At 42.9% G+C, this 26,991-nt stretch overlaps 1 protein-coding gene across 1 annotated transcript; it reads left to right on the forward strand.

The window, feature by feature from the left end:
• Positions 1-26,991, forward strand: LOC311143082 (polypeptide N-acetylgalactosaminyltransferase 10-like; the record flags this gene model as incomplete). Its single annotated transcript, XM_084178889.1, has 4 exons — positions 1-239; positions 19,035-19,140; positions 21,063-21,201; positions 26,865-26,991. The coding sequence occupies exons 1-4, from the start codon at positions 81-83 to the stop codon at positions 26,989-26,991; spliced, it is 531 nt and encodes a 176-aa protein (XP_084035015.1). The 5' UTR covers positions 1-80.

The raw sequence follows: 26,991 nt of genomic DNA on the forward strand, positions 1-26,991 counted from the left end.
TTGTTCAGATTGAAAGTTGTCCACCTGGAAGCAGTTGGGATTACATTGTAGACAGCTTTTCTCACATTTCTTCTGGAGAAATGAGGCGAAAAGAAAAACGACTACTGCAGTTCGCAGGGTTGCTTTTAGCGGCTCTTCTTTTCCTGCCGAACGTTGGTCTGTGGTCATTATATCGAGACCGAGTCTTTGAGAACTCGCCAGAAATAGTGGAGGGACCGGGTGGCATCCCTCAAATACAGGTAAGGTTGGCTCGTGCATCGTTTGCCTGGCTTGCGCTGCAAATGAACAACAACTCTTGGTATCACCTCGGTGTCGCTGACTTCCCGATCACGTTGGTAATGGACATAGCTAGCGCACATGTAAAATATCGGTAATTGTGCGACGTACCTGACTAGCTAGCTTAACATTTTGTTAGCTCGACCATGTGAGGCTTTTTGGCAGCAGTTCTTCCATTGTCAATTTGCTACCTAGCAAGTTTCTACATCACTTTTTCATGTGTTATTGCGTGGCTCGCTGCTTGTCATATCCGCTGCAATGACATTAGTTTGTTAGCTAGTTACGCTACATTACTTTTTTTTAAAGGAAATGGGGCATGTTGTCTCCAATGTCGAACTTTCAGAAGAATGTGGGGGGATAATGCCAGCTAGCTTCTGTACGCTGGTGGATGTTGAAAAAGCCACGTAGCAAAGTCTGGAACTATGCGTTGTAACTTGTAACACAGCTAGACTTCAGGAATTTGTAATGTGAAGGACTAGGTTGTTGAGACCCAGCACAAATATGCTGCTGTCTTAAATGTGATTCTGCGTGGGTCGGGTGTTAGAACGCGCGCTTGCCTGTTTGCTATTCTTGCCCTGTTGCAGGGTTATTCGGGGTTTTGTGGTGTGAAACAACAGTTTTTTGTTTTCACCATCCAACTTGCACTTTTGTTAACCGGTGCCGATAGTTATAGTCAGAGCAAAATGAATTCTATGCTACACTGTCAAACTTCCCTGTAAATCTACAGCTTTAGGCCTATACTTGCTCCAGTTGCCAGCTTAATACTGTAATTTTGCTTTACAGCAGAGTAATATATTTATCAGTACTATGTTCCTTATTGTAAAACATATTACAGCTTCCCTACTATATAATATAAAAATAATATGCCATTTAGCAGACGCTTTTATCCAAAGCGACTGTGTATGGGTGGTCCCGGGGACAGTTTTTAAAGCAGAACTGATAGTGTTTTAACTACTTTGCAAATATGAAAGAAACAATCATATCATTCAAAAATATCAAATTCCCAACTTATGCTTCAAAACCAATTGTATAAGAAGTTTTAAAAATAGGTTATATTTGACTCAATGTCATGACAGAGTAAGTAATTGTTGGCAGAATAGATGGATGCAGTTCAATGCATGATTAATATAAATCACCAATACATTTCTTGGTAGTCCAAGGGTCCTTGCTAAGCCTACTCCTGTACTCCTGTACTTCCTTCCATGACTATGTGGCCAAGCACGCCTCCAACTCAATCATCAAGTTTGCAGATGACACAACAGTAGTAGGCTTGATTACCAACAATGACGAGACAGCCTACAGGAAAATAACCTCTCAGTGCAGGAGGTGGAAAGCTTCAAGTTCCTTGGCATACACATCACTGACAAACTGAAATGGTCCACCCACACAGTGTGGTGAAGGTGCAACAGAGCCTCTTCAACCTCAGGAGGCTGAAGAAATTTGGCTTGGCACCTAAAACCCTCACAAGCTTTTACAGATGCACAATTGAGAGCATCCTGTCGGGCTGTAACACTGCCTGGTACGGCAACTGCACCACCTGCAACCACAGGGCTCTCCAGAGGGTGGTGCGGTCTGCCCAACGCATTACCGGGGGCAAACTACCCGCCCTCCAGGACACCTTCAGCACCCGATGTCTCAGGAAGGCCAAAAAGATCATCAAGGACATCAACCACCCGAGCCACTGCCTGTTCACCCCGCTATCATCCAGAAGGCGAGGTCAGTACAGGTGCATCAAAGCTGGGACCAAGAGATTGAAAAACAGCTTCTATCTCAAGGCCATCAGTCTGTTAAATAGCCATCACTAGCACATTAGAGGCTGCTGCCTATAGACAAAAAATCACTGACCACTTTAAGAAATGTAACACTAGTCACTTTAATGTTTACATATCTTGCGTTACTCATCTCATATGTATATACTGTATTCTATACTATTCTACTGTATCTTAGTCCATGCCAATGTCATTGCTCGTCCATATATGCATTTTTAATTCCATTCCTCACTTAGATTTGTGTATATTGGGTATATGTTGTGAAATTGTTAGATATTACTGCACTGTCGGAGCTAGAAGCACAAGCATTTCGCTACACCCGTAATGACATCTGCTAAACACGTGTATGTGACCAATAAAATTTGATTTGATTTGCATATTGCTATGAGGTTGTAAATCACAGCTGGCCTGGTACATTGTTTGCTGCCTCAAGCCATTCGGGATGCACTGTTTCAGTTTCAATGACTCAATATTTTGGACAAAAACAGACAAATGTGACTAAGGCTGGGAAGGCAATACAATCAAAATAGCAAGGGCAATGGTCACAAGTCAGTCATAATGTGGCTAATAGGCTAGCTTATCTATTTATGTAGCTATTTATTTAGCAAGATAAATACATGGAGCCTAACATTAGCTAGCTAGCTGCTGGGAGGATGTCATGTCATTGGGTGAGTGGGTGACTTTTTACCCCCATATTGTTTTTCAGTGGCTACAGCTAGATGCATGTGTCATTTGGTTAGCTAGCAAGAAATGTGAATCACTTTGCTAGCTATGCTGAACTTTAACGACTGTTCTCCACAGTTAGCATATCTCTTAGTTGTCAATCAAATGTATTTGGTATCGATCAATGGGTGTTCAGGCAAGTTCCCATTCAGTTGTAAAAACGTGGGTTGGGACACGCATGCATTGGCAGGCAAGCTGCAGAAGGGCGAGCAGGCTTTTCTCCATCGCTTATCAGTGACATTTAGACAGCCAACTACAAGCTGAAAAAGTTTGAAGGGTTATCTACTGTTAGATTTTTTTCTCATCTTGCTCTGGCTAACATTAGTTGGTGATTTGGTTGTTGATGTGCATAGCCAACTGAGGGAGAGAGAGCCTAAATGTTCATGGTTTTGATCAATAGGACTGTAATATTTGCAGAAATCCATTCAGGTGTATTTTGTGGCTTTAGGCGAATGCTTTGTAATGATCTAAGTTGAGCTGTTGCTACTGCCTGTAAACACACAGTCCAGTTCAAAGTGAATGATGCCATGCCCATGTGGCAAATGGCTTATTTGCATATGGGCCTACTGTAGCTCTGATTGGCTATGGTGCACTGGTCTGTGTAAAGTCCAGTCCTGGACAAGACTGACACGTTTTATTTACTGCAGTGTCTATACATTTTAATTGTCCAAACACACGGCCGCTTTCCCACTTACATTTCTATAGAATTTTCACAAATGCCTTACTCTGCGTCATTCCCAAACATTCAATGAAAACTGTATTATGATTCATTATTCTATGCACAGACACTGGCACAGTAAGTACGACCCCCTACAACCTTAAGTTGATTTCAGCCGAGATAAAATGTTAACACAGTAACATCAACTCAGGCAATATGTTTAGAGAATCGGAAATGAGATTCTGTTTTGAATGTGTTAAGCCTTTGGAAGATTAGAAGATTGATGCAGGGAGAGCGGAGTCACTCGTTAAAGGCTCATACATTCCCCATTCTGGCAGGGAGGAAAATACCTTGGGAGTAAAAGCAGAGATGGGATAAAAGAGGTGTTTGTTTAGAGGCAGACTGTTGGAAAGCATTTCCTCCCCTCTTTCTCCAGACAAGGCGAGCGTTGAGCGCTGCTAGCTGTTGCGGTGGCTGAGCGCGTGCCGCTGCCTTCTCTGTATGCCTCTCAGGGCAGTGGCCAAATGAGAGGCAGGTGCAAATGGCCCCTGGATGCCGTGTAAAGACGGTTAATGTGCAGCCATGGCTTATGATGATGAAGAATGTGTTCTCAGTCAACTTGCCTGGTAAAATGAAGGTAGTGAATGTTTTGGTAAGGTTGGTTCTGTATTATTGCAGAGCTACTTTTTATGCAGTGTCTGGTGTTGCTCTATCACATTTGTTTCCTTTATAGGGCAATTCCAGAGTGACACTGAGACTCAGATTTCTCATTTTAAAATGTATGTAAAAACACAAAGGGATTGCAAAGTTAAATAAACCATACAGCTATATGCGTAAGGACTAGGCTACTTTGAACAATTTCCAAAGAACATTTGACAAAAACACATTTACTTGAACAGTGCAGATGGTAACACTAGAAGCGCAGAGGCAGTCATTTTGATTGCATATGAATTGAAATATTACAAGCAGCAGCAATCTCTCATTACATATTTTGCTACTGCAAAGCTCCGCTGTGACTCCACTATAGCCGAGCAGGTAGCGTAGCTCATTGCGGTTTCAATGAATGATTCTCAAATGGCACATTTATTTATTTTATTTATTTATTTATATATATACACACACACACACACACACTACCAGTCAAAAGTTTGGACAAAACTACTCATTCAAGGGTTTTTCTTTATTTTTACTATTTCTTACATTGTAGAATAATAGTGAAGACATCAAAACTATGAAATAACACATATGGAATCATGTATTAACCAAAAAAGTGTTCAACAAATCAAAATATATTTTATATTCTTCAAATAGCCACCCTTTGCCTTGATGACAGCTTTGCACACTCTTGGCATTCTCTCAACCAGCTTCATGAGGTAGTCACCTGGAATTCATTTCAATTAACAGTTGTGCCTTCTTAAAAGTTAATTTGTGGAATTTCTTTCCTCCTTAATGTGGTTGAGCCAATCAGTTGTGTTGTGACAAGGTGGGGGGGGGGGGGTATACAGAAGATAGCCCTATTTGGTAAAAGACCAAGTCCATATGATGGCAAGAACAGCTCAAATAAGCAAAGAGAAACGACAGTCCATCATTACTTTAAGACATGAAGGTCAGTCAATACAGAACATTTCAAGAACTTTGAACGTTTCTTCAAGTGCAGTCGCAAAAACCATCAAGCGCTATGATGAAACTGGCTCTCATGAGGACCGCCACAGGAATGGAAGACCCAGAGTTACCTCTGCTGCAGAGGATAAGTTCATTTATAGTTACCAGCCTCAGAAACTACAGCCCAAATAAATGCTTCACAGAGTTAAAGTCACAGACACATCTCACCATCAACTGTTCAGAGGGGACTGTGTGAATCAGGCCTTCATGGTCGATTTGCTGCAAAGAAACCACTACTAAAGGACACCAATAATAAGAAGAGACCTGCTTGGGCCAAGAAACACGAGCAATGGACATTAGACCGGTGGAAATCTGTCCTTTGGTCTGATGAGTCCAAATTTGAGATTTTTGGTTCCAACCGCCGTGTCTTTGTAAGATGCAGGTGAACGGAGGATCTCTGCATGTGTGGTTCCTACCATGAAGCATGGAGGAGAAGGTGTGATTGTGTGGGGGTACTTTGCTGGTGACACTGTCTGTGATTTATTTAGAATTCAAGGCACACTTAACCAGCATGGCTACCACAGCATTCTGCAGCGATACGCCATCCCAGCTGGTTTGCTCTTAGTGGGAATATCATTTGTTTTTCAACAGGACAATGACCCAACACACCTCCAGGCTGTGTAAGGGCTATTTTACCACCAAGAAGGAGAGTGATGGAGTGCTGCATCAGATGACCTGGCCTCCACAATCACCCGACCTCAACCCAATTGAGATGGTTTGGGATGAATTGGACCGCAGAGTGAAGGAAAAGCAGCCAACAAGTGCTCTGCATATGTGGGAACTCCTTCAAGACTGTTGGAAAAGCATTCCTCATGAAGCTGGTTGAGAGAATGCCAAGAGTGTGCAAAGCCATCATAAAATCAAGGCAAAGGGTGGCTATATGAAGAATCTCAAATATAAAATATATTTTGATTTGTTTAACACTTTTTTGGTTACTACATGATTCCATATGTGTTTATAGTTTTGACGTCTTCACTATTATTCTACAATGTAGAAAATAGTAAAAATAAAGGAAAACCCTTGAATGAGTAGGTGTGTCCAAACGGTTTTTGCTTTGTCATTATGGGGTATTGTGTGTAGAATGACGGGGGACAAACCTATTTAATACATTTTAGAATAAAGCTGTAACGTAAAAATGTGGGAAAAGTAAAGGGATCTGAATACTTTCCGAATACTGTCCTATTATTGTCAGGCAAGGAACCGCCAGCATCCCTATTCATAACCTTGATGTGTATCTGTATGATTCATTAAAGGAATTTCTCAGCCGATGCTGTTGATGCGATATATTTTCCCAACCTACTCTGTCACTCTTCACCAGTGAGACTTGAGCTGCATTTTTAATACTGCAGAAATGCTTGAGTCTGACCTGATCCGCATGGTTGTCTCTGATTTGCTTTTCTACAGACCAAGAGGACTGCATGGCTACAGAGAAGTACAGATAGGCCATAACATATTGTGCTCGAGTTACTTTCATTGGCAGTTCTCCTAAAGATAGCCTAATCCTTTAGGAATCATGGGAGGGAAAGACCTCTTCAAAATACACAGAAAATGGGGGAAGAGGGATTGATTTAGTCTTTCTGACGTTTCTCACATACTCAGAGATCATAGAGGTAAAAGATGTCTTCTTCTAGCACTTCAGAGAAAGGATTTGAACAGAAGCATTCCTATTCTCAAGCACTTCCACAGACACTGAACCCGCAGTTCAGCACAGCTGTTTGAAGATTGAGATGCTGTCTTTGTCAGAACTGCTGCATTTCTTGTTCCACTAGACCACAGCTTCTCTACAAACTACCGGCGGGCGGCAAAGCTGGGTTCTGATTTTTATTTCATACACTTCTGTTTTTCCCGTTATAGATCACACAGTCACTGGAGGCCAATTTTAGAAATCTGCTAAGTCATTCAACATTTGACCTTTTTTATTACCACGAACACACAGCGAGGAGAGGAGTATGATGTCACTGGTAGTCTCTTTCACAGTTTTCTCTCGTTCGCAATTAGAGAAAGTTATTTGGAGTTACTCAGCGCATGGTTGTGCTATATTGTTATGGATGTCAGTAATGTTAATGAGGAAAATACAGTCGACGTATGAACTTGTTTGCTTGTGCAGTTGCTGGATGAATTAAAAGGTGGCAATGTTTGAAAGCACTGCTTTTGTAGTCAAATAAATCAGGGCTTGAACATAAAAATAATTCAAACTCATTCATGCATTATTATGATTTACCTCGGTGGTCATTTCTATTCCACTTTGCCGTTTCAGAGACAAAGACAGGTAAGTGCTTTCCTGAAGAGTCATAGAAACTCTCCTGCCAAGCGATCCACTCATTGATTTCCTCTTAAACAAACTGCTCATTGATTGCTGCAGTGTGATCTGCTGTAGGCTGGCCTGCCCTGCAAGGCAGTGGCGGGCCTGTGATGGTCCATCAAGGGGGGACGTCACTGACATGAAGATTAAGCCCCAGTGAGACACTGATTTCTTGGGTGTTATGTAAGCCACATCTGTCCCTCCCCACTACAGCACCGCCGCTGTGGAGCCCATCATGTGAATAAAGGGGAAGAGACGGGTTACTCGAGCGCACGCTGAATTCGGCTTACTGTCCCTGCCATTCAGCATGCTTGCGCCTCAATGGAGGGGACTGGAGGAGAGTGGACTGAAATGGCTTTTTAGACAGAGCCTGGTGCTGATGTGCAGGAAGGAAGCCATGAAATGACAGGGTCACAGTAGGTTCTGTGTAGGACCATACAGACTGCACTTAGAGCTGGTATTACCTTGCCTCAGCAGTTAATGTTTGACCATATTTCTCTGATTTTATTACCCTGCTGCCTCTCCTCCAGACATGATAATAAGGACGAAAGTTATTTGAACAGCACTTCTCTCCGATGGGATTGGGGTAGTGCCAGAGAATACTCTGATCATGGCGGCATCCAGCAGAGCTGTAAGTTATGACTGTGCCCTAGACACTGACTGCACCGTGTCTCTCACATTGAAATGTAATTGGTCCTGACCTGACAGCATGGTGGTCTGGACCAGTCATCAGGATGAGTAGGCCTTCCAGTTGTCATTGGCCTAATGATCATATGGTGATGGGAAAACAACATGGGCCTAGTTGTGCAGCATGAGACATTGTGAAGAGACTTTTCGGGACAGCACAGGATCGAAGTTCAGAGGTTATATCTGGTAAATATCTCATTTGATTGACAATCCTGTAAGACCATTCTCTCCACATACTCTGCTCTTGTCCCAGTCCAAAGTGCCCTCCTTGGTATAATCGAGATGGTAGAGAGGCAGGTTGCCAGATATTGTCATTTCAGGATATCTTGTGGACTAGATGATAAGAGGGACAGCTGTCTGGTAGGGTTGGCTGTGTGTATGTTGGTTGCAGTGTCTGCCAACCTGACCCTGTGGTTAAATTTACCTTAGAATATTACAGTACAGCAGCCTGGTTGCAGTAGACTTGCTGCTTTAAAACCCACCCCTTTATTAGGGTGGCCCCAGCCTCAACCTTACAGCAAGCACCCCCGTAGCTAGCTACCCATTTCATATGTGTACATGCTTTTGTGTGTACTTACAATGGGTATTTTGGCGTGGTGTGCTGTTCACTTGTCTGTTATTGATCTGCATGCGTGTACAGAAACAAAGCTGGCGGTCAAACGAGCGTAATGGGAAACCATTTGCACAGAGCCTGAGTCCCGCTGTGCTGTCTGTGATTGAGTTAGCTGGGCAGTGGAGTGGAGGAGATGGGAGAGAGTGATGAGAAGAGAGACATTCTGATCAGGACCATGATGTGGCTGACTGACTGCAGACATTGCTGTCAGTGTGAAGCAGGGTAAATACTGTAGGGAGTCAAAAACATGTAGTTAAACCTGTATGTGAGGTACTAGGAGTTGGAACCTGCATAAGTAAAGTGGAAATATCGTGTTTTTCAAATGACTAGGGCCTTCCAAACCCTTACGGCAGTTCAGCTCAACAATCCCGTTTTTGATTATCATTCTTGGGATATTCCTTGGCTGCACTGAGCAGATTTTTTTGGACTAAATTGTTAATGAGGGACTCATTGCCTCAAGACTCAAAATCACACCCATCTTATTATTTTAGTATGCTGTATGTTGCATGAGGGTCTTTGATTTTAAAAACCGTTGAAGGAATGTTCTATAAAGATATGAATGTACACTGAAAGAATATCCATTAGTTGCCACTTGCCAGTATGATGCTTTGGTAGAAATGGTGGGAGTTTGTGCCCCTATGATTCCATCGCTCTTGGCCCATCTGAAACCATTAGTGGTGTTAACAAGATAATCTTGTTCCTCTATTGTGGTGGCGCTCTTTGCAAGGTGTGTTGTGCTAGGTATGATCCACTGACCTATGTCTGGTTCTGCTGTACTTCCTCTGTGTGTCAGTGTACAGCCTGGCAGGCAGAACCACACCAGCTCTTTCCCTCTCACTCAAGTATTTCATGAGCTGAGTGGACCACCTCCCTGTGTGTGTGTGTGTCCACGCATTTGAGTGTGACTTGCCTTCAGGAGTAAGAAGGCAACAACCCCTCCAACCCCTATTCTCATTTCCACTTCCAACAGACTAGAACAGAGAGATGGAGAGGCAGACTTGCAGAGAAGGAGAGGGAGAGAGGGAGACCAAGATACTGAGCGTGCCTGTGGAAGGCCTGGCTGTGGCAACCGCCCCACTGTATCTCTGTAGACACAGCCCAGCGGGGCCTGCATGATGTCTCCTGCTGGGAGCTGGGGCTGTGTGGCGGCCTTGCTAGGATGAAAAGAGCTAAAGGGGAGTCTGAGTGCCTCACTGTCGGCCCCTGCCTATGGAATATAGGCTAGTAAGCTTGGAACAACCTCAGTCTCACTCAGGTCACTTTCCTCTTGGCTGAGCTGGGTTGACCTCACTTTGAGCCAAAAGTTCACTGTGCCACACACTTTGAGAGAGGACTATAGCTTAAGGCCATGGTAACAGTTTACAGAGGGCATACTTTGTTGGCAGGGGTTTTGGATCTCGTTGATGATCAGGGAAGTGGTATACATAGTGCAGACTTCCCTGGTTGGTTTATTTGTCTGTGAAACTGTTGAGGGGATGCAGCCAAATGTATCTCAGGGGGGCATGGCTGTGCTGCGTCTGATCTGTCTTCATGTGGGAAAGCAGAGCTCAGCCCTCACCCAGCAGGTGCTATGGAAACAAAGGCAAGTATTGACCGGCAGTCCTCTTATTCCCAACCTCATAGAGAATGCATGGGCAGCCCTTCTCTTATCAGGCCCCTGGTAATAAGAGCTCTCTTCCAAATAAAGACAATCCAATAACACTCTTTCTCTCAGGCCTGGGGATCTGGCTGAGGAATTCAATCTGTTTACTAATCCATACCTCCCATTGACGGTTTTAATTATTGGGATGCTATCCTGGTTCTTACCCTACACGATAGATTTGATTCCAACTCAAGGATAGGCAAGCGTTCTATACCAGATACCTGCCCATCGTCCTCGCAAGCAGGACCCCGAACTCAACAAACGTCATTATTGCCTTGAAAACCTCTGCATAATGTTAATGATTGCATTTCCATTCAATATTCCATTGTCTAAGCTCATGCTTAATGTCAGGGCATGTACAGTGGGGAAAAACAGTATTTAGTCAGCCACCAATTGTGCAAGTTCTCCCACTTAAAAAGATGAGAGAGGCCTGTAATGTGCATCATAGGTACACGTCAACTATGACAGACAAAATGAGAAAAAAAAATCCAGAAAATCACATTGTAGGATTTTTAATGAATTTATTTGCAAATTATGGTGGAAAATAAGTATTTGGTCAATAACAAAAGTTTCTCAATACTTTGTTATATACCCTTTGTTGGCAATGACACAGGTCAAACATTTTCTGTAAGTCTTCACAAGGTTTTCACACACTGTTGCTGGTATTTTGGCCCATTCCTCCATGCAGATCTCCTCTAGAGCAGGGATGTTTTGGGGCTGTCGCTGGGCAACACGGACTTTCAACTCCCTCCAAAGATTTTCTATGGGGTTGAGATCTGGAGACTGGCTAGGCCACTCCAGGACCTTGAAATGCTTCTTACGAAGCCACTCCTCCGTTGCCCAGGCGGTGTGTTTGGGATCATTGTCATGCTGAAAGACCCAGCCACGTTTCATCTTCAATGCCCTTGCTGATGGAAGGAGGTTTTCACTCAAAATCTCACGATACATGGCCCCATTCATTCTTTCCTTTACACGGATCAGTCGTCCTGGTCCCTTTGCAGAAAAACAGCCCCAAAGCATGATGTTTCCACCCCCATGCTTCACAGTAGGTATGGTGTTCTTTGGATGCAACTCAGCATTCTTTGTCCTCCAAACACGACGAATTGAGTTTTTACCAAAAAGTTATATTTTGGTTTCATCTGACCATATGACATTCTCCCAATCCTCTTCTGGATCATCCAAATGCACTCTAGCAAACTTCAGACGGGCCTGGACATGTACTGGCTTAAGCAGGGGGACAAGTCTTGCACTGCAGGATTTGAGTCCCTGGTGGCGTAGTGTGTTACTGATGGTAGGCTTTGTTACTTTGGTCCCAGCTCTCTGCAGGTCATTCACTAGGTCCCCCCGTGTGGTTCTGGGATTTTTGCTCACCGTTCTTGTGATCATTTTGACCCCACGGGATAAGATCTTGCGTGGAGCCCCAGATCGAGGGAGATTATCAGTGGTCTTGTATGTCTTCCATTTCCTAATAATTGCTCCCACAGTTGATTTCTTCAAACCAAGCTGCTTACCTATTGCAGATTCAGTCTTCCCAGCCTGGTGCAGGTCTACAATTTTGTTTCTGGTGTCCTTTGACAGCTCTTTGGTCTTGCCCATAGTGGAGTTTGGAGTGTGACTGTTTGAGGTTGTGGACAGGTGTCTTTTATACTGATAACAAGTTCAAACAGGTGCCATTAATACAGGTAACGAGTGGAGGACATAGGAGCCTCTTAAAGAAGAAGTTACAGGTCTGTGAGAGCCAGAAATCTTGCTTGTTTGTAGGTGACCAAATACTTATTTTCCACCATAATTTGCAAATAAATTCATTAAAAATCCTACAATGTGATTTTTCTGGATTTTTTTTTCTAAATGTGTCTGTCATTGTTGACGTGTACCTATGATGAAAATTACAGGCCTCTCTCATCTTTTTAAGTGGGAGAACTTGCACAATTGGTGGCTGACTAAATACTTTTTTCCCCCACTGTATACACATCTGCGAGCATGGCGCTTGCAACGCCATGGTTGTGGGTTCGATTCCATGGGGGACCAGTATGAATAAATGAAAAAAATTTATGCACTCACTAACTGTAAGCCCTGGATACATATTTCTTGTACTTGTTTTTGAATAGTGATTGGCACATTTGTGGTGTTCTTCAGCATCCTGTTCTTCAGTACTCAGGATGAAAACCAATTCCAGACTTCTTACGCTGCACTTTTTTTGGTACGAATGGACAGAATATACAAATCAAACAGGAGTTTGGCGCTAGCTTTGTTTGGCAGACATTTGATGAAGAGAAATATTCAGTTGTGTCCACGTCTGTTGTAGTCCAACTGGTGTGTTCTGCAGTTTTGCACATTTTATTGAGGACTACAGTGGTCCATCTTTCAGCGCTCTATCTAAACACAGTTCTGTACTCTCCATAGATGTCTACCCCCTCAGCTTAGCTCAAGGCTTAGTCCGCATCCTTCTGGGTTGTGCGTTTGTTTAGACATCTGGAGATCGCTAGGAGAGCCAGTAATGCCAGTCCCACGCCAAGCATCACATTATCTGATGAAGTACCACAAGAAGAAGGACAATCAGAGAACTCAGAGCTAAAGTTTGTGCGTCTGCATGTGTGCATGTGTTTGTGCGTGTATGAGACTGTCTCGCATCCATAATCTGGAACTCTGAACGATTTGAGTTCTGTTGTGTGATGAGAGCCCAAACAGAGGACGCAATATCAATCCCAGCCGCCCTCAGTGACACACATAATCTGGTGTTCGTGAGATTAACGATGGACCAGAGCTGGATGGAAATGAGGTTTGATCGTGATTCAGAGAGGGCGGCCCATAATCTTCAAATCCCTCCATTTACAGACCTGGCTGAGGTCACTGGGACCAGCTCTCTGACGCTCATCCAGAGAGCAGCCTCTGGCAGCCAGCCGCACCACGCCATGCCACGAAGCCGTTCTGGATGTCTGACCAGCCTTTTTGTTTTGCTAGTTATATCAGCCCTGAAGTGTTATTTGCATGTTGCAAATTATAGGCCATCGCTGCTGCTGCCTTACCATTCTGTGATGACGCACACACACTTTCCTATATAAATAATATTTCCTCCCCACACACAGAAACGATTTGCTAGGAACAGCCATCAGATGAGTAGACCATTAAAAGAGTACATTGAAGTTAATTAATGATCACTCAGCCAGGTAAAATGGGCCAATGTTTTTTTTTACCTCTCTCTGCTTTTAGCCAAATTTGTGCTTGATTGCAAATGCATCATGGGCCGTTACTTATACAGACTGTGAGTGGTGCGGAGTAGGAGACAAAACGGGAGATGCGTCTGAGCGTTGCCCTATTACTGTGTTTGTGGTGTGCCCTGAATACTGATGGAATTGAAAAGAACTTGTGTTGAAATGAGTTTCTGCCAGCGTGGAGTCTTCTGATGGTGTTGAAGGTAGTGGGTCTCACTCTGATGTTCAGCAGTGGAAATTATGCTTGTTATGCCTTTGTACAGTAAGTCTGGGCCAGGGCACGGATGGTAGGATGAGTAATGCTAATTTGCTCTAATGTGAGCACATTTCTCTTCTGTCACTACACACACACACACACGCACACACACAGTGAAAAGTTTTCCGAAGGTCTTGTTAGAGCAGCAAAGCCTCAGTGGAATATCATAGGTCCGTGTGTTGAAATTTTTATCAAAAGGAAATGGCGCGGCACAATCTTGCTTCCTCTTAACAGGATCTGTACAGATGGACTCGTCGGTCCTCGTCAGCGCAGAGGGGAAAGCCTCTCGTCGTGACATTTTGAGAGCAGCTCTCTTGAACTGAGGCTTGATCTCTGTGCCTGGCTCAGGACAGAAGTGTGACAGTGAGTCTAAGCCGGTGATTAATAAGGTTACCTGTCTGTCAGGGATGATTGGCTCTGCTTGCTGTGGGTGTGTGTGTGTTTGTGAGGATGAAGTAAATCTCAACATACAGCGGCAGTAGGGCCGTCGGATGCATACACAGTGAGACATGCAGAGCTTTTGAAGAGAAAGAGGATTTGTAGTGAAATACTGCCTAACATTTCTGAGTGTTTTAATTGGTGTTTGTGCCAGTGAACAAGTGTCTGTTCTGCATGTAGCCTAGGCCTACTATTATCAACCTGCTTACAAAGCTGATCTGTGGCCAAACTTTTTAAACATCAAATACACTACAAGGTTTACATTTTCTGCATTGCAGGAAAGTTCTGTTGCAACAGGGTGATCAAATGAAGATCCAACATCTTTAGTTTTCAAAAAGTGCGTTACATTGTTGTCTGGGCCTAACTCACTACATTGCCACCAATGTAGAGCATCCACCTTTTAATAATCTTGTTCTAGATTGTTAAATCGATGCTTACTTTTCTCAGTGTGTAGCTCTGGTTGAGTGTTTACTGGCCATTCAATGAGTTTGAGTGTAGGCATTGCAGCCAGGGCCTGCCTCTCCCTCTGGCCAGGTAACATGTAGAAAATGACTTTGTGGGGAAAGTGGAACTTGTGGTGAAAGTGGAGGTGAGGTGACCTCTGGGCCAGTGTGCATTATCAGTCCCCCAGGTGTATTGATGTCAGCTGTTTGACAAATAGATAAGTACATTATAAACACAGCCCTGACATGTGACCTGACCAGGAGAGCTACTACTCAGTACTATAGCCTAACTATAGCCCCCACACTGTCCAACTGTTTAAACTTTTACCTAGGCCTTTGATGTATTATCAGTTTGACAAATAGGCCTAGACTAGATAGTAGTAGCCTACATACATTGCAAATACTGTGTACCCTGCCCCCAACCCCGAATACCAAGAAGTTGTATTTGTATGTTTAGTTGTTTGTTTCTCATCACAGTGATATTACTTAGCAGGCTGATTTTAGTAATTAATTGAATTCCATGCAATTAGGCTTGCCATTTGCATGAACAACGTTTCACTAATCACATCCTCCCATTGAGCTAATTATTTCACCGTTGTGATCCAAATTTGTGACGTCTGCCGCCTAAAAAGGGATCATTTTTAGAGCATGGACGATGACTTGGATTAATGGCTTAATCACTGCATGTGTTTTTCAGTGGAGTAGAAAAGTGTGCGTGCGCACTACCTACAGATGAAGTCGGAAGTTTACATACACTTAGGTTGGAGTCATTAAAACTCGTTTTTCAACCACTCCACAAATGTCTTGTTAACAAACTATAGTTTTGGCAAGTCGGTTAGGACATCTACTTTGTGCATGACACAACAATTGTTTACAGACAGATTATTTAACTTATAATTCACTGTGTCACAATTCCAGTGGGTCAGAAGTTTACATACACTAAGTTGACTGTGCCTTTAAACAGCTTGGAAAATTCCAGGAAATGATGTCATGGCTTTAGAAGCTTCTGATAGGCTAATTGACATCATTTGAGTCAATTGGAGGTGTACCTGTGGATGTATTTCAAGGCCTACCTTCAAACTCGGTGCCTCTTTGCTTGACATCATGGGAAAATCAAAAGAAATCAGCCAAAAATAATTGTAGACCTCCACAACTCTGGTTCATCCTTGGGAGCAATTTCCAAACGCCTGAAGGTACCACGTTCATCTGTACAAACAATAGTACGCAAGTATAAACACCATGGGACCACGCAGCCGTCATACCGCTCAGGAAGGAGACGCGCTCTCTCTCCTAGAGATGAACGTACTTTGGTGCGAAAAGTGCAACTCAATCCCAGAACAACAGCAAAGGACATTGTGAAGATGCTGGAGGAAACAGGTACAAAAGTATCTATATCCACAGTAAAACCAGTCCTAAATCGACATAACCTGAAAGGCCGCTCAGCAATGAAGAAGCCACTGCTCCAAAACCACCATAAAAAAGCCAGACTACGGTTTGCAACTGCACATGGGGACAAAGATCGTACTTTTTGGAGAAATGTCCTCTGGTCTGATGAAACAAAAATAGAACTGTGGCCATAATGACCATCGTTATGTTTGGAGGAAAAGGGGGGTGGCTTGCAAGCCGAAGAACACCATCCCAACCGTGAAGCACAGGGGTGGCAGCATCATGCTGTGGGGGTGCTTTGCTGCAGGAGGGACTGGTGCCCTTCAGAAAATAGATGGCATCATGAGGAAGGAAAATTAGGTGGATATATTGAAGCAACATCTCAACACATCAGTCAGGAAGTTAAAGCTTGGTCGCAAATGGGTCTTCCAAATGGACAAGACCCCAAGCATACTTCCAAAGTTGTGGCAAAATGGCATAAGGACAACAAAGTCAAGGTATTGGAGTGGCCATCACAAAGCCCTGACCTCAATCCTATAGACATTTTGTGGGCAGAACTGAAAAAGTGTGTGCGAGCAAGGAGGCCTACAAACTGACTCAGTTACACCAGCTCTGTCAAGAGAAATGGGCCAAAATTCACCCAACTTATTGTGGGAAGCTTGTGGAAGGCTACCCGAAAAGTTTGACCCAAGTTAAATAATTTAAAGGCAATGCTACCGAATACTAATTGAGTTTATGTAAACTTCTGACCCACTGGGAATGTGATGAAAGGAATAAAAGCTGAAATAAATAATTCTCTACTATTATTCTGACATTTCACATTCTTAAAATAAAGTGGTGATCCTAACTGACCTAAAACAGGGAATTGTTACTAGGATTAAATGTCAGTAATTGTGAAAAACTGAGTTTAAATGTATTTGGTTAAGGTGTATGTAAACTTCCGACTTCAACTGTACGTGCAAACAAGCAAATGCGTTGGGATGATATTCTCACAGGGGTACAAGCGTGAAATTAAATGTTATACAATTCCATTGTGTAAACTTCGCAGCTCTCAGCAGCACTGAGTTTTGTTATTTTACTGCCATGTCTCCACAGCTAAACCCAAATGATGGATTGAATTGTACCTAGGTCATCTTTTCTCTGCCAGGAGTTTTATGTGAGAGAAGGACCGTGTGTGTCTATTTCAGAGAGGTCCATTGACTTCTAGTCTGACTCAGTGCTAACCTCACTGTTCTCTCACCTTGTGGCCAATGGACATCCTACCTGACACCCACTGTGTTCCCCTCCTCCCCTACTGAGATGGAGTTGAGACATTATGAAGCAAAGTTTCCCCTATATGCATTTAGCAGCAATTTAATCTTATGTGTGAAATTAGTTTCGGTGTAGTTTTGATGGGCTGGCTGCGCAGGCTGACTGGCATAGTTTGTTTCCCCTCACTCATGAACTTGGATAGAGTCAAGGATATGTTTTGCATTATTCTAAAGGACTACTGCATGTTTTTGTTTCCCTTAAAATAAATGTGATTTAATAATAGTTATTGTAAATAAAACTGTCCCGTAAGAGAATGGTATCAACCTGTCAAGTTATTAACATGAGCACCAATGCTGATAAATAGGCTTAACACAAACTCATCACACTTGTTGTTCTAAATTACATTAAACTCTTCACCCTCCTTATCATTCAGTTAGGCCTAATTTAACATTTGATTGAAGTAATGTGCACAGTTATCGCTCCCATTCATCCATTTGTCCTTCATTCTGTGGGCTGGCATCATTTGTTTCTCCCTCGCTTATCAACTCAAGGATATGTTTTGCATTATTCTAAAGGCCTACTGCAACACGTAGCATGTTGTCGCTTCCCTTACAATAAAGGGTTAGTAATAGAGTTATAGTAAATTAAACCGTCCCGTAACAGCTTCTTTTTACGAAGTAAAACGTAAAAGACAATGATATCAAGGTGCACAGTCAAATTATTTGCTATAAACATGAGCGCCAACACTGATAAATAGGCATAATGCAAACTCATCACACTATTGTCTTTCTAAATTAAATCAACCTCTTCACGCTCCTTATCATTCAGTTAGGCCTAATTTAAATTCAGTTGTGAAGTAACGTTCACAATTATTGCCCATTCATCCATTTTTCATTCAGTAAGGAGAGAGAGAGACGCATTAGCGCCTGGCTGGGTACCAACTTCCTACAGCGCATTGTCTTGGCAGGTTAAGTTGGGAATAGGTGTGGGAAAAAAACAGGTAATTGTGACAAATGAGCAATGTAAAATACAAACATTTAGGAAAAGTCAAGGAAGGAGCAGGATGTTGTTTTTTCTTTTTTGTGGAGGGGGGGGGGGTTATTATTTACAAAATAAAATGTCAGTGGCCGTTGGCCTATGGCAGTTCTAGTGTTAAAGTCAAATGAGTTTCTCCATACTTGTGTTCCTTCCTTTCCATTTTCTTCTTCTGCTCTGCTCTCATAAGAACAGTTCTCAAGCCTCTGAAAAACGCTGACCAGCATAGCAGCACATAAGGAGCAGCCCTTGAAGGAGTTTACATTACATTTAATTGTAACTGATGGCAGTTTTGCTGAAGTCAAGCGTGATAAGGAAATTGATTAAAGCTTGAGGCTAAAAAAAAAGTCCCATAATGACTATTGGTAATGGTTGTGTTTTTGCAAGGTTCTCTGCTGTTGGGTAATGGACAACTGTTTATTTGCTTGTATGGTTATGTTTATGAATATGCTCTCAGAATGTGATGTAGACCTACTTGTATAGCTACTTGAGCATCAAGCCTCACAGGCTCTGGCAGAATGGTTGCTGGTTAGTAAGGTGTCCTGATATGCGACCCACTGTTCCTGTGTGTGTGTGCGGCATGCGTGGATGCGTTTTACCCTCTACTGTATGTGTGTGATACCCTCTGTGTGTGGGTGTATGTCCTGATGTTTGACCCTCTGTTCCTGTGTGTTTTGGCAGGGAGTAAACGTCAGGCCCCGGAAGAATGCCCAGATGGGGCGGGACGGCGTGCGGAGGAAGGACTGGCACGACTACGAGGCAATCAGGAGAGACGCTGCTCGCTCTGGTAGGACAGAACTTCAGGAAGTCCCTCACACACACTGCCCTTTAGTTTGAGGTTTGAAGCCCACAACTACAGTGAGGGAAAAAAGTATTTGATCCCCTGCTGATTTTGTACATTTGCCCACTGACAAAGACATGATCAGTCTATAATTTTAATGGTAGGTTTATTTGAACAGTGAGAGACAGAATAACCTGGCTCCCAGGTGTCTTTTATACAGGTAACGAGCTGAGATTAGAAGCACATTCTTAAAGGGAGTGCTCCTAATCTCAGCTTGTTACCTGTATAAAAGACACCTGTCCACAGAAGCAATCAATCAATCAGATTCCAAACTCTCCACCATGGCCAAGACCAAAGAGCTCTTTAAGGATGTCAGGGACAAGATTGTAGACCTACACAAGGCTGTAATGGGCTACAAGACCATCGCCAAGCAGCTTGGTGAGAAGGTGACAACAGTTGCTGCGATTATTCGCAAATGGAAGAAACACAAAATAACTGTCAATCTCCCTCGGCCTGGGGCTCCATGCAAGATCTCATCTCGTGGAGTTGCAATGATCATGAGAACGGTGAGGAATCAGCCCAGAACTACACGGGAGGATCTTGTCAATGATCTCAAGGCAGCTGGGACCATAGTCACCAAGAAAACAATTGGTAACACACTACGCCGTGAAGGACTGAAATCCTTCAGCGCCCGCAAGGTCCCCCTGCTCAAGAAAGCACATATACAGGGCCGTCTGAAGTTTGCCAGTGAACATCTGAATGATTCAGAGGAGAACTGGGTGAAAGTGTTGTGGTCAGATGAGACCAAAATCGAGCTCTTTGCCATCAACTCAACTCGCCGTGTTTGGAGGAGGAGGAATGCTGCCTATGACCCCAAGAACACCATCCCCACCGTCAAACATGGAGGTGGAAACATTATGCTTTGGGGGTGTTTTTCTGCTAAGGGGACAGGACAACTTCACCGCATCAAAGGGACGATGGACGGGGCCATGTACCGTCAAATCTTGGGTGAGAACCTCCTTCCCTCAGCCAGGGCATTGAAAATGGGTCGTGGATGGGTATTCCAGCATGACAATGACCCAAAACACACGGCCAAGGCAACAAAGGAGTGTTTCAAGAAGGTCCTGGAGTGGCCTAGCCAGTCTCCAGACCATAATCCCATAGAAAATCTGTGGAGGGAGCTGAAGGTTTGAGTTGCCAAACATCAGCCTCAACCTTAATGACTTGGAGAAGATCTGCAAAGAGGAGTGGGACAAAATCCCTCCTGAGATGTGTACAAACCTGGTGGCCAACTACAAGAAACGTCTGACCTCTGTGATTGCCAACAAGGGTTTTGCCACCAAGTACAAAGTCATGTTTTGCAGAGGGGTCAAATACTTATTTCCCTCATTAAAATGCAAATCAATTTATAACATTTTTGACATGCGTTTTTCTGGATTTTGTTGTTATTCTGTCTCTCACTGTTCAAATAAACCTTCCGTTAAAATTATAGACTGATCATGTCTTTATCAGTGGGAAAACGTACAAAATCAGCAGGGGATCAAATACTTGTTTTCCCTCACTGTATACTGCGATAACAAATGATTCCACACAAGGCATTATATGTTTGTAGGAACATGAGCTTTTCAAAGGTGTGATTCTAGCACAACGACTCTTTAGACAGTAGGCCATTAAAACTGAAGTGGTCGACAGACTGCAAGACATTTCCAAGGACCTTATGGTTCATTCAGCAGGTACTGTACCTCAGACAAAAGGGATTTTAGCTGACATTAAGTCCAGGTATTTTCAGTCTGTCAGAGAAAAGCAGATCATTACAGGCTAGAACATGACAACAGATGGATGGAGCAAGGCATTTCAACCTAAGTTGACAGTATCGTTGTGCTCATGTCTGTTCTGTTCTCTCTGTGTGTGTGTGTGTGTTTGTGTAGGTAACGGGGAGCAGGGGAAGCCCTTTCCTCTGACCGACACTGACCGGGTGGACCAGGCCTACAGGGAGAATGGGTTCAACATCTATGTCAGCGATAGGATCTCCCTCAACCGCTCTGTCGCAGACATCCGGCACCTAAAGTGAGTGTGTCAACTCACACATTCCTCCGAAAGGATAAGAATAGTTTAGTCAGTTATTTCTAGGGCCCGACTGATAAATTGTATACCGATATTAACGGCCGACATTTAGCCTTTCACATAAATATTTGTATCGGTCTGTATTCCAGATAAAGCGTTGATATTATATGCATAGAATAAACAAATACAGTGGGGGAAAAAAGTATTTAGTCAGCCACCAATTGTGCAAGTTCTCCCACTTAAAAAGATTAGAGAGGCCTGTAATTTTCATCATAGGTACACGTCAACTATGACAGACAAATTGAGAAAAAAAACTCCAGAAAATCACATTGTAGGATTTTTAATGAATTTATTTGCAAATTATGGTGGAAAATAAGTATTTGGTCACCTACAAACAAGCAAGATTTCTGGCTCTCACAGACCTGTAACTTCTTCTTTAAGAGGCTCCTCTGTCCTCCACTCGTTACCTGTATTAATGGCACCTGTTTGAACTTGTTATCAGTATAAAAGACACCTGTCCACAACCTCAAACAGTCACACTCCAAACTCCACTATGGCCAAGACCAAAGAGCTGTCAAAGGACACCAGAAACAAAATTGTAGACCTGCACCAGGCTGGGAAGACTGAATCTGCAATAGGTAAGCAGCTTGGTTTGAAGAAATCAACTGTGGGAGCAATTATTAGGAAATGGAAGACATACAAGACCACTGATAATCTCCCTCGATCTGGGGCTCCACACAAGATCTCACACCGTGGGGTCAAAATGATCACAAGAACGGTGAGCAAAAATCCCAGAACCACACGGGGGGACCTAGTGAATGACCTGCAGAGAGCTGGAACCAAAGTAACAAAGCCTACCATCAGTAACACACTACGCCGCCAGGGACTCAAATCCTGCAGTGCCAGACGTGTCCCCCTGCTTAAGCCAGTACATGTCCAGGCCCGTCTGAAGTTTGCTATAGTGCATTTGGATGATCCAGAAGAGGATTGGGAGAATGTCATATGGTCAGATGAAACCAAAATAGAACTTTTTGGTAAAAAGTCAACTCGTCGTGTTTGGAGGACAAAGAATGCTGAGTTGCATCCAAAGAACACCATACCTACTGTGAAGCATGGGGGTGGAAACATCATGCTTTGGGGCTGTTTTTCTGCAAAGGGACCAGGACGACTGATCCGTGTAAAGGAAAGAATGAATGGGGCCATGTATCGTGAGATTTTGAGTGAAAACCTTCCATCAGCAAGGGCATTGAAGATGAAACGTGGCTGGGTCTTTCAGCATGACAATGATCCCAAACACACCGCCCGGGCAACGAAGGAGTGGCTTCGTAAGAAGCATTTCAAGGTCCTGGAGTGGCCTAGCCAGTCTCCAGATCTCAACCCCATAGAAAATCTTTGGAGGGAGTTGAAAGTCTGTGTTGCCCAGCGACAGCCCCAAAACATCACTGCTCTAGAGGAGATCTGCATGGAGGAATGGGCCAAAATACCAGCAACAGTGTGTGAAAACCTTGTGAAGACTTACAGAAAACGTTTGACCTGTGTCATTGCCAACAAAGGGTATATAACAAAGTATTGAGAAACTTTTGTTATTGACCAAATACTTATTTTCCACCATAATTTGCAAATAAATTCATTAAAAATCCTACAATGTGATTTTCTGGATTTTCTTTTCTCATTTTGTCTGTCATAGTTGACGTGTACCTATGATGAAAATTACAGGCCTCTCTCATCTTTTTAAGTGGGAGAACTTGCACAATTGGTGGCTGACTAAATACTTTTTTTCCCCACTGTATGTCTGCTCATTTGCGGTCATTTTTTAAAATATTCAATGGTTGCCTGAAGAGGGTGCCCTGAGCTGCTCATTGAACATAATTCAGCCCCAAGTCACAACGTGAGAGAGTAGGCATGGTGGTTTGACGGTGAGTAGCTTGCCACAGTCAGCGTATTTGAATAAGTAAATAATCAAAAGTACACTTCACCAAGAAGCCAGCCATGTCTTCATCACATTCTCACTTAGTTAATGTTAGCTTAGCTATCTAGCCAGCCAGGTAGTTAGCTTAGCTAGCTAGCTAGCAATCTGTTCTACTTATGTGCTAACACTGGACTGGCGCAAAAGTGAACACTCGTCCGTGATACAAAAATAACAATGTTACTGTCTGGGCCTATTATGTTAGCATGTGGCTTATTTAGTTAGTTTTCTGAAATATGCAATCTGCAAAAAAGGCAACAGTTGGCGTAGATCTATCTTTCAGGCCATAGCTTGCATTCATGATGAGTTAAGAAGCTAACATTTGTTGGCTAGCTAAATTAGAACGTGTGACCAAAACAGCACGGCAAGCATTTGCCTGCGGAAACATTTTCAGTTGAAATTTATAGCCAATACATTTTGTATTGAATAACAGTGTAATGTACATTTTCTGTAAGTAAACATTGTTGTAATGAACAGCTAGCTTATGTCATAACATACTCTCATTGCGAGGTTGCCATAAAGTGTTTGTTTACATGACCTTTGAATGTAAACACTGTAGTAAATCTACTAGAAACAAATGCTGACACCTAGTGGTGACATTACGAACGGCATGTTACTGCTTTTCAATGCTTGTGAACTGTGCAGTTTCAGATTTACTTTGATACTAAGTTTAAATCATTCAACCAGAGACCCTTTGTGATGGTATAGCACAAACACTTTTGCATACTTCTTATCCAGTAATAGACACATCTTTCTGTTGTACTTAATTAAGAAGTTATACCAAACAAGTTTACTGTCGTATTTATAGAGGATATAGTTTATTTTTGGTGGATATCCTGTAAACCACAAATCAAATGTTCTTAAATACTATAAATTGTTATATTTTGTTGAAAGCATCATTTAGAGTATCTGTTTAATCCTTTGGAGCAAAATTTGTATAAACAAAGGTCTCCTGTAGCTCAGTTGGTAGAGCATGGTGCTTGCAACGCCAGGGTTGTGGGTTCGATTCCCACGGGGGGCCAGTATGAAAAATTTATGCACTCACTAACTGTAAGTCGCTCTGGATAAGAGCGTCTGCTAAAATGATTAAAATGTAAAAAATGTATTTTTCATTCCACCTCTAGAAAACAAAATATATCGGTAATCGGTGACTTTTGCCTCCCTAAAATCGGTATCAGACCCAAAAATCCCATATTGGTCGGGCTCTAGTTGTTTCACATGCTCCTGATGATGAAAATGCAAAATACATGTGAGCATTAAGTGGAAGGTGTATTTCATTCATATTTGAAGATGTAGCTACTTTCCTCATAAGCCATTGAGGATGTTTACATGCACACTAATAATTTGATATTAAACTGATTATGGCAGAAGGCCGAGTATGGCATTAGTCATGTAAACACCTTACTCTGCTTATCTTAATCGGCGTAAGGTCAAAATCGAAGTAAGCATGCGCCAATTAAAACACCTGGTTTTCTGAGCAATCTTTCAAATTATTAGTACATGTAAACATCTTAATCAGCATTCCAGTGGTGTATTTGATCTGCGCATGGGCCAGTACAGGTAGCGCAAGCCTCCCTCTTATGCGTGAGTGAGTTTGGGAAAATGTTTAAGTATGCATATATACTGAACAAAAATATGAACACAACATGCAACAATTTCAAGGATTTTTACTGAGTTACAGTTCATATAAGGAAATCAGTCAATTTAAATAAATTCATTAGGCCCTAATCTATGGATTTCACATTACTGGGCAGGGGCGCAGCCATGGGTGGGCCTGGGAGGGCATAGGCCCACCCACTTTGGAGCCATGCCCAGCCAATCAGAATGAGTTGTTCCCCACAAAAGGGCTTTTTTACATCAGCTGTCCGGGTGGCTGGTCTCAGACAATCCCGCAGGTGAAGAAGCCAAATGTAGCGGTCCTGGGCTAGCGCAGTTACACGTGGTCTGTGGTTGTGAGGCCGTTTGGATGTACTGCCAAATTCTCTAAAACAACGGAGGTGGCTTATGGTAGAGAAATTAACATTCAATTATCTGGCAACAGCTCTGGTGGACATTCCTGCAGTCAGCATGCCAATTGCACACTCTCAACTTGAGACATCTGTGGTGTTGTGTGACAACTGCACATTTTTAGTGGCCTTTTATTGTCCCCAGCACAAGGTGCACCTGTGTAATGCTGTTTAATCAGTTTCTTAATATGCCACACCTGTCAGGTGGATGGATTATCTTGGCACATTTGTGCACATAATTGGAGAGAAATAATATATTTGCATATGGAACATTTCTGGAATACTTTACATGTTGCGTTTATATTTTTGTTCAGTATAAATAGTTTTCACATACAAACTTTATATGTCCAAACTCGGAACCAAATGGTCTTCGCAAAAATAACATGGTCACTGTGGTAGAATGTTTATTTTGTTAGCAGATCTTTCTGCATTTATCAAAAGTCCAATCAGGTAGCTTGATTTCAGATGTGTCAAATCGTTCTTGCAAAGCATGTAAACGTTTTAAACAAACTATAATCTGACTATTAGGGTTGGGCGATATCCAGATTATTATACCGTCGTCCTCTCATACTGGGATATACAGTATTACCGGTTTAGTACACAAGGGGGCGCTAAAAACGAGACAAAAAGCCCATTGGGCGTCTATTACCAGAAAACTAACAAAATGAGCACAATTAATAGCGAATGACAATGGCTAAATTTGCTAACGAGTGCAAATGAAAATAAACTAATTGCAAAGACGGGCAATCCAGCTCATAAAGATAGATATATATATATATATATATATATATATATATATATATATATATATACATATATACATACATACATACATACATACATACATACATACATACATACATACATACATACATACATACATACATACATACATACATACATACATACATACATACGGTGTGGCGTACCGCAGGTTAGCCACCAGGGGGAGACTCGTCTAGGCCTGGTGACAGAGGGAGTCTACATCACGCGGCGATGGCTCCCTCTGCTGGACGTGCCAGGTCTCGATGCGCTCTCCGGCCATTACTAATTGGGGCTGATTTGTGGTTGGTGAGAAATCAAGGAGCTGATTGCTCACCAGCTGGACGAGTCCCATAAAGCTGCCAGAAGGACAGCACACAGGAGTGGGTACTGGGGAAGAGGGGGTACTCCCGTATAGTCGTGCTCAGTACCAGCGATAACGGAGGGAGCTCGGTTTTGTTCCCCACAGGATACAGAAAGACCCCGGAGCACAGAAGACGGTATCCCGAAGGAGGTCTCCTGGAGGATACCTATTATTTTCTCTTTGTTTATTATTTAAATTAACACCCTTGAAATAGAGCTAATACAATTCTGTCCGTGTCTGATCTGTGTAAAGGTCTTGACCAAACCCCCTGGTCTGCCACAAGTGGTGGAGAATGTAGGCATTCTGATAACGTGGTCAGAACAGGGTTGACATTTATGCAGCATCAGCATGGACGAGTTGATAGCTCAGTTCGACCTGTCCCAACAAGCACAACAGGCGGTTCAGGAACGAACGCTGGAGGAACAGCGGCTATAAAATGGCCGCCTCGTTGAGGAAATCAGGAAGCTACAAGGAGGAGCGCCTACTGAATCCCATCCAAACCAGTTTTTAATCAAGCTAACGGAGGATGACGACATTGAAACATACCTCTGCACGTTTGAATGTACAGCGCTATGGGAAGGATGGCCAAGACCGAAGTGGGCAAGTCTGCTGGCCCGTTCCTGTCCGGGAATGCCCAAAAGGCTTATTGGGACCTTAACGACGAACAGGCGGCTAACTACGACAGTCTCAAGTGA

This window comes from Coregonus lavaretus (assembly GCF_964263955.1).
Source record: "Coregonus lavaretus genome assembly, chromosome: 15".
In the NCBI taxonomy this organism is placed as follows: domain Eukaryota; kingdom Metazoa; phylum Chordata; class Actinopteri; order Salmoniformes; family Salmonidae; genus Coregonus; species Coregonus lavaretus.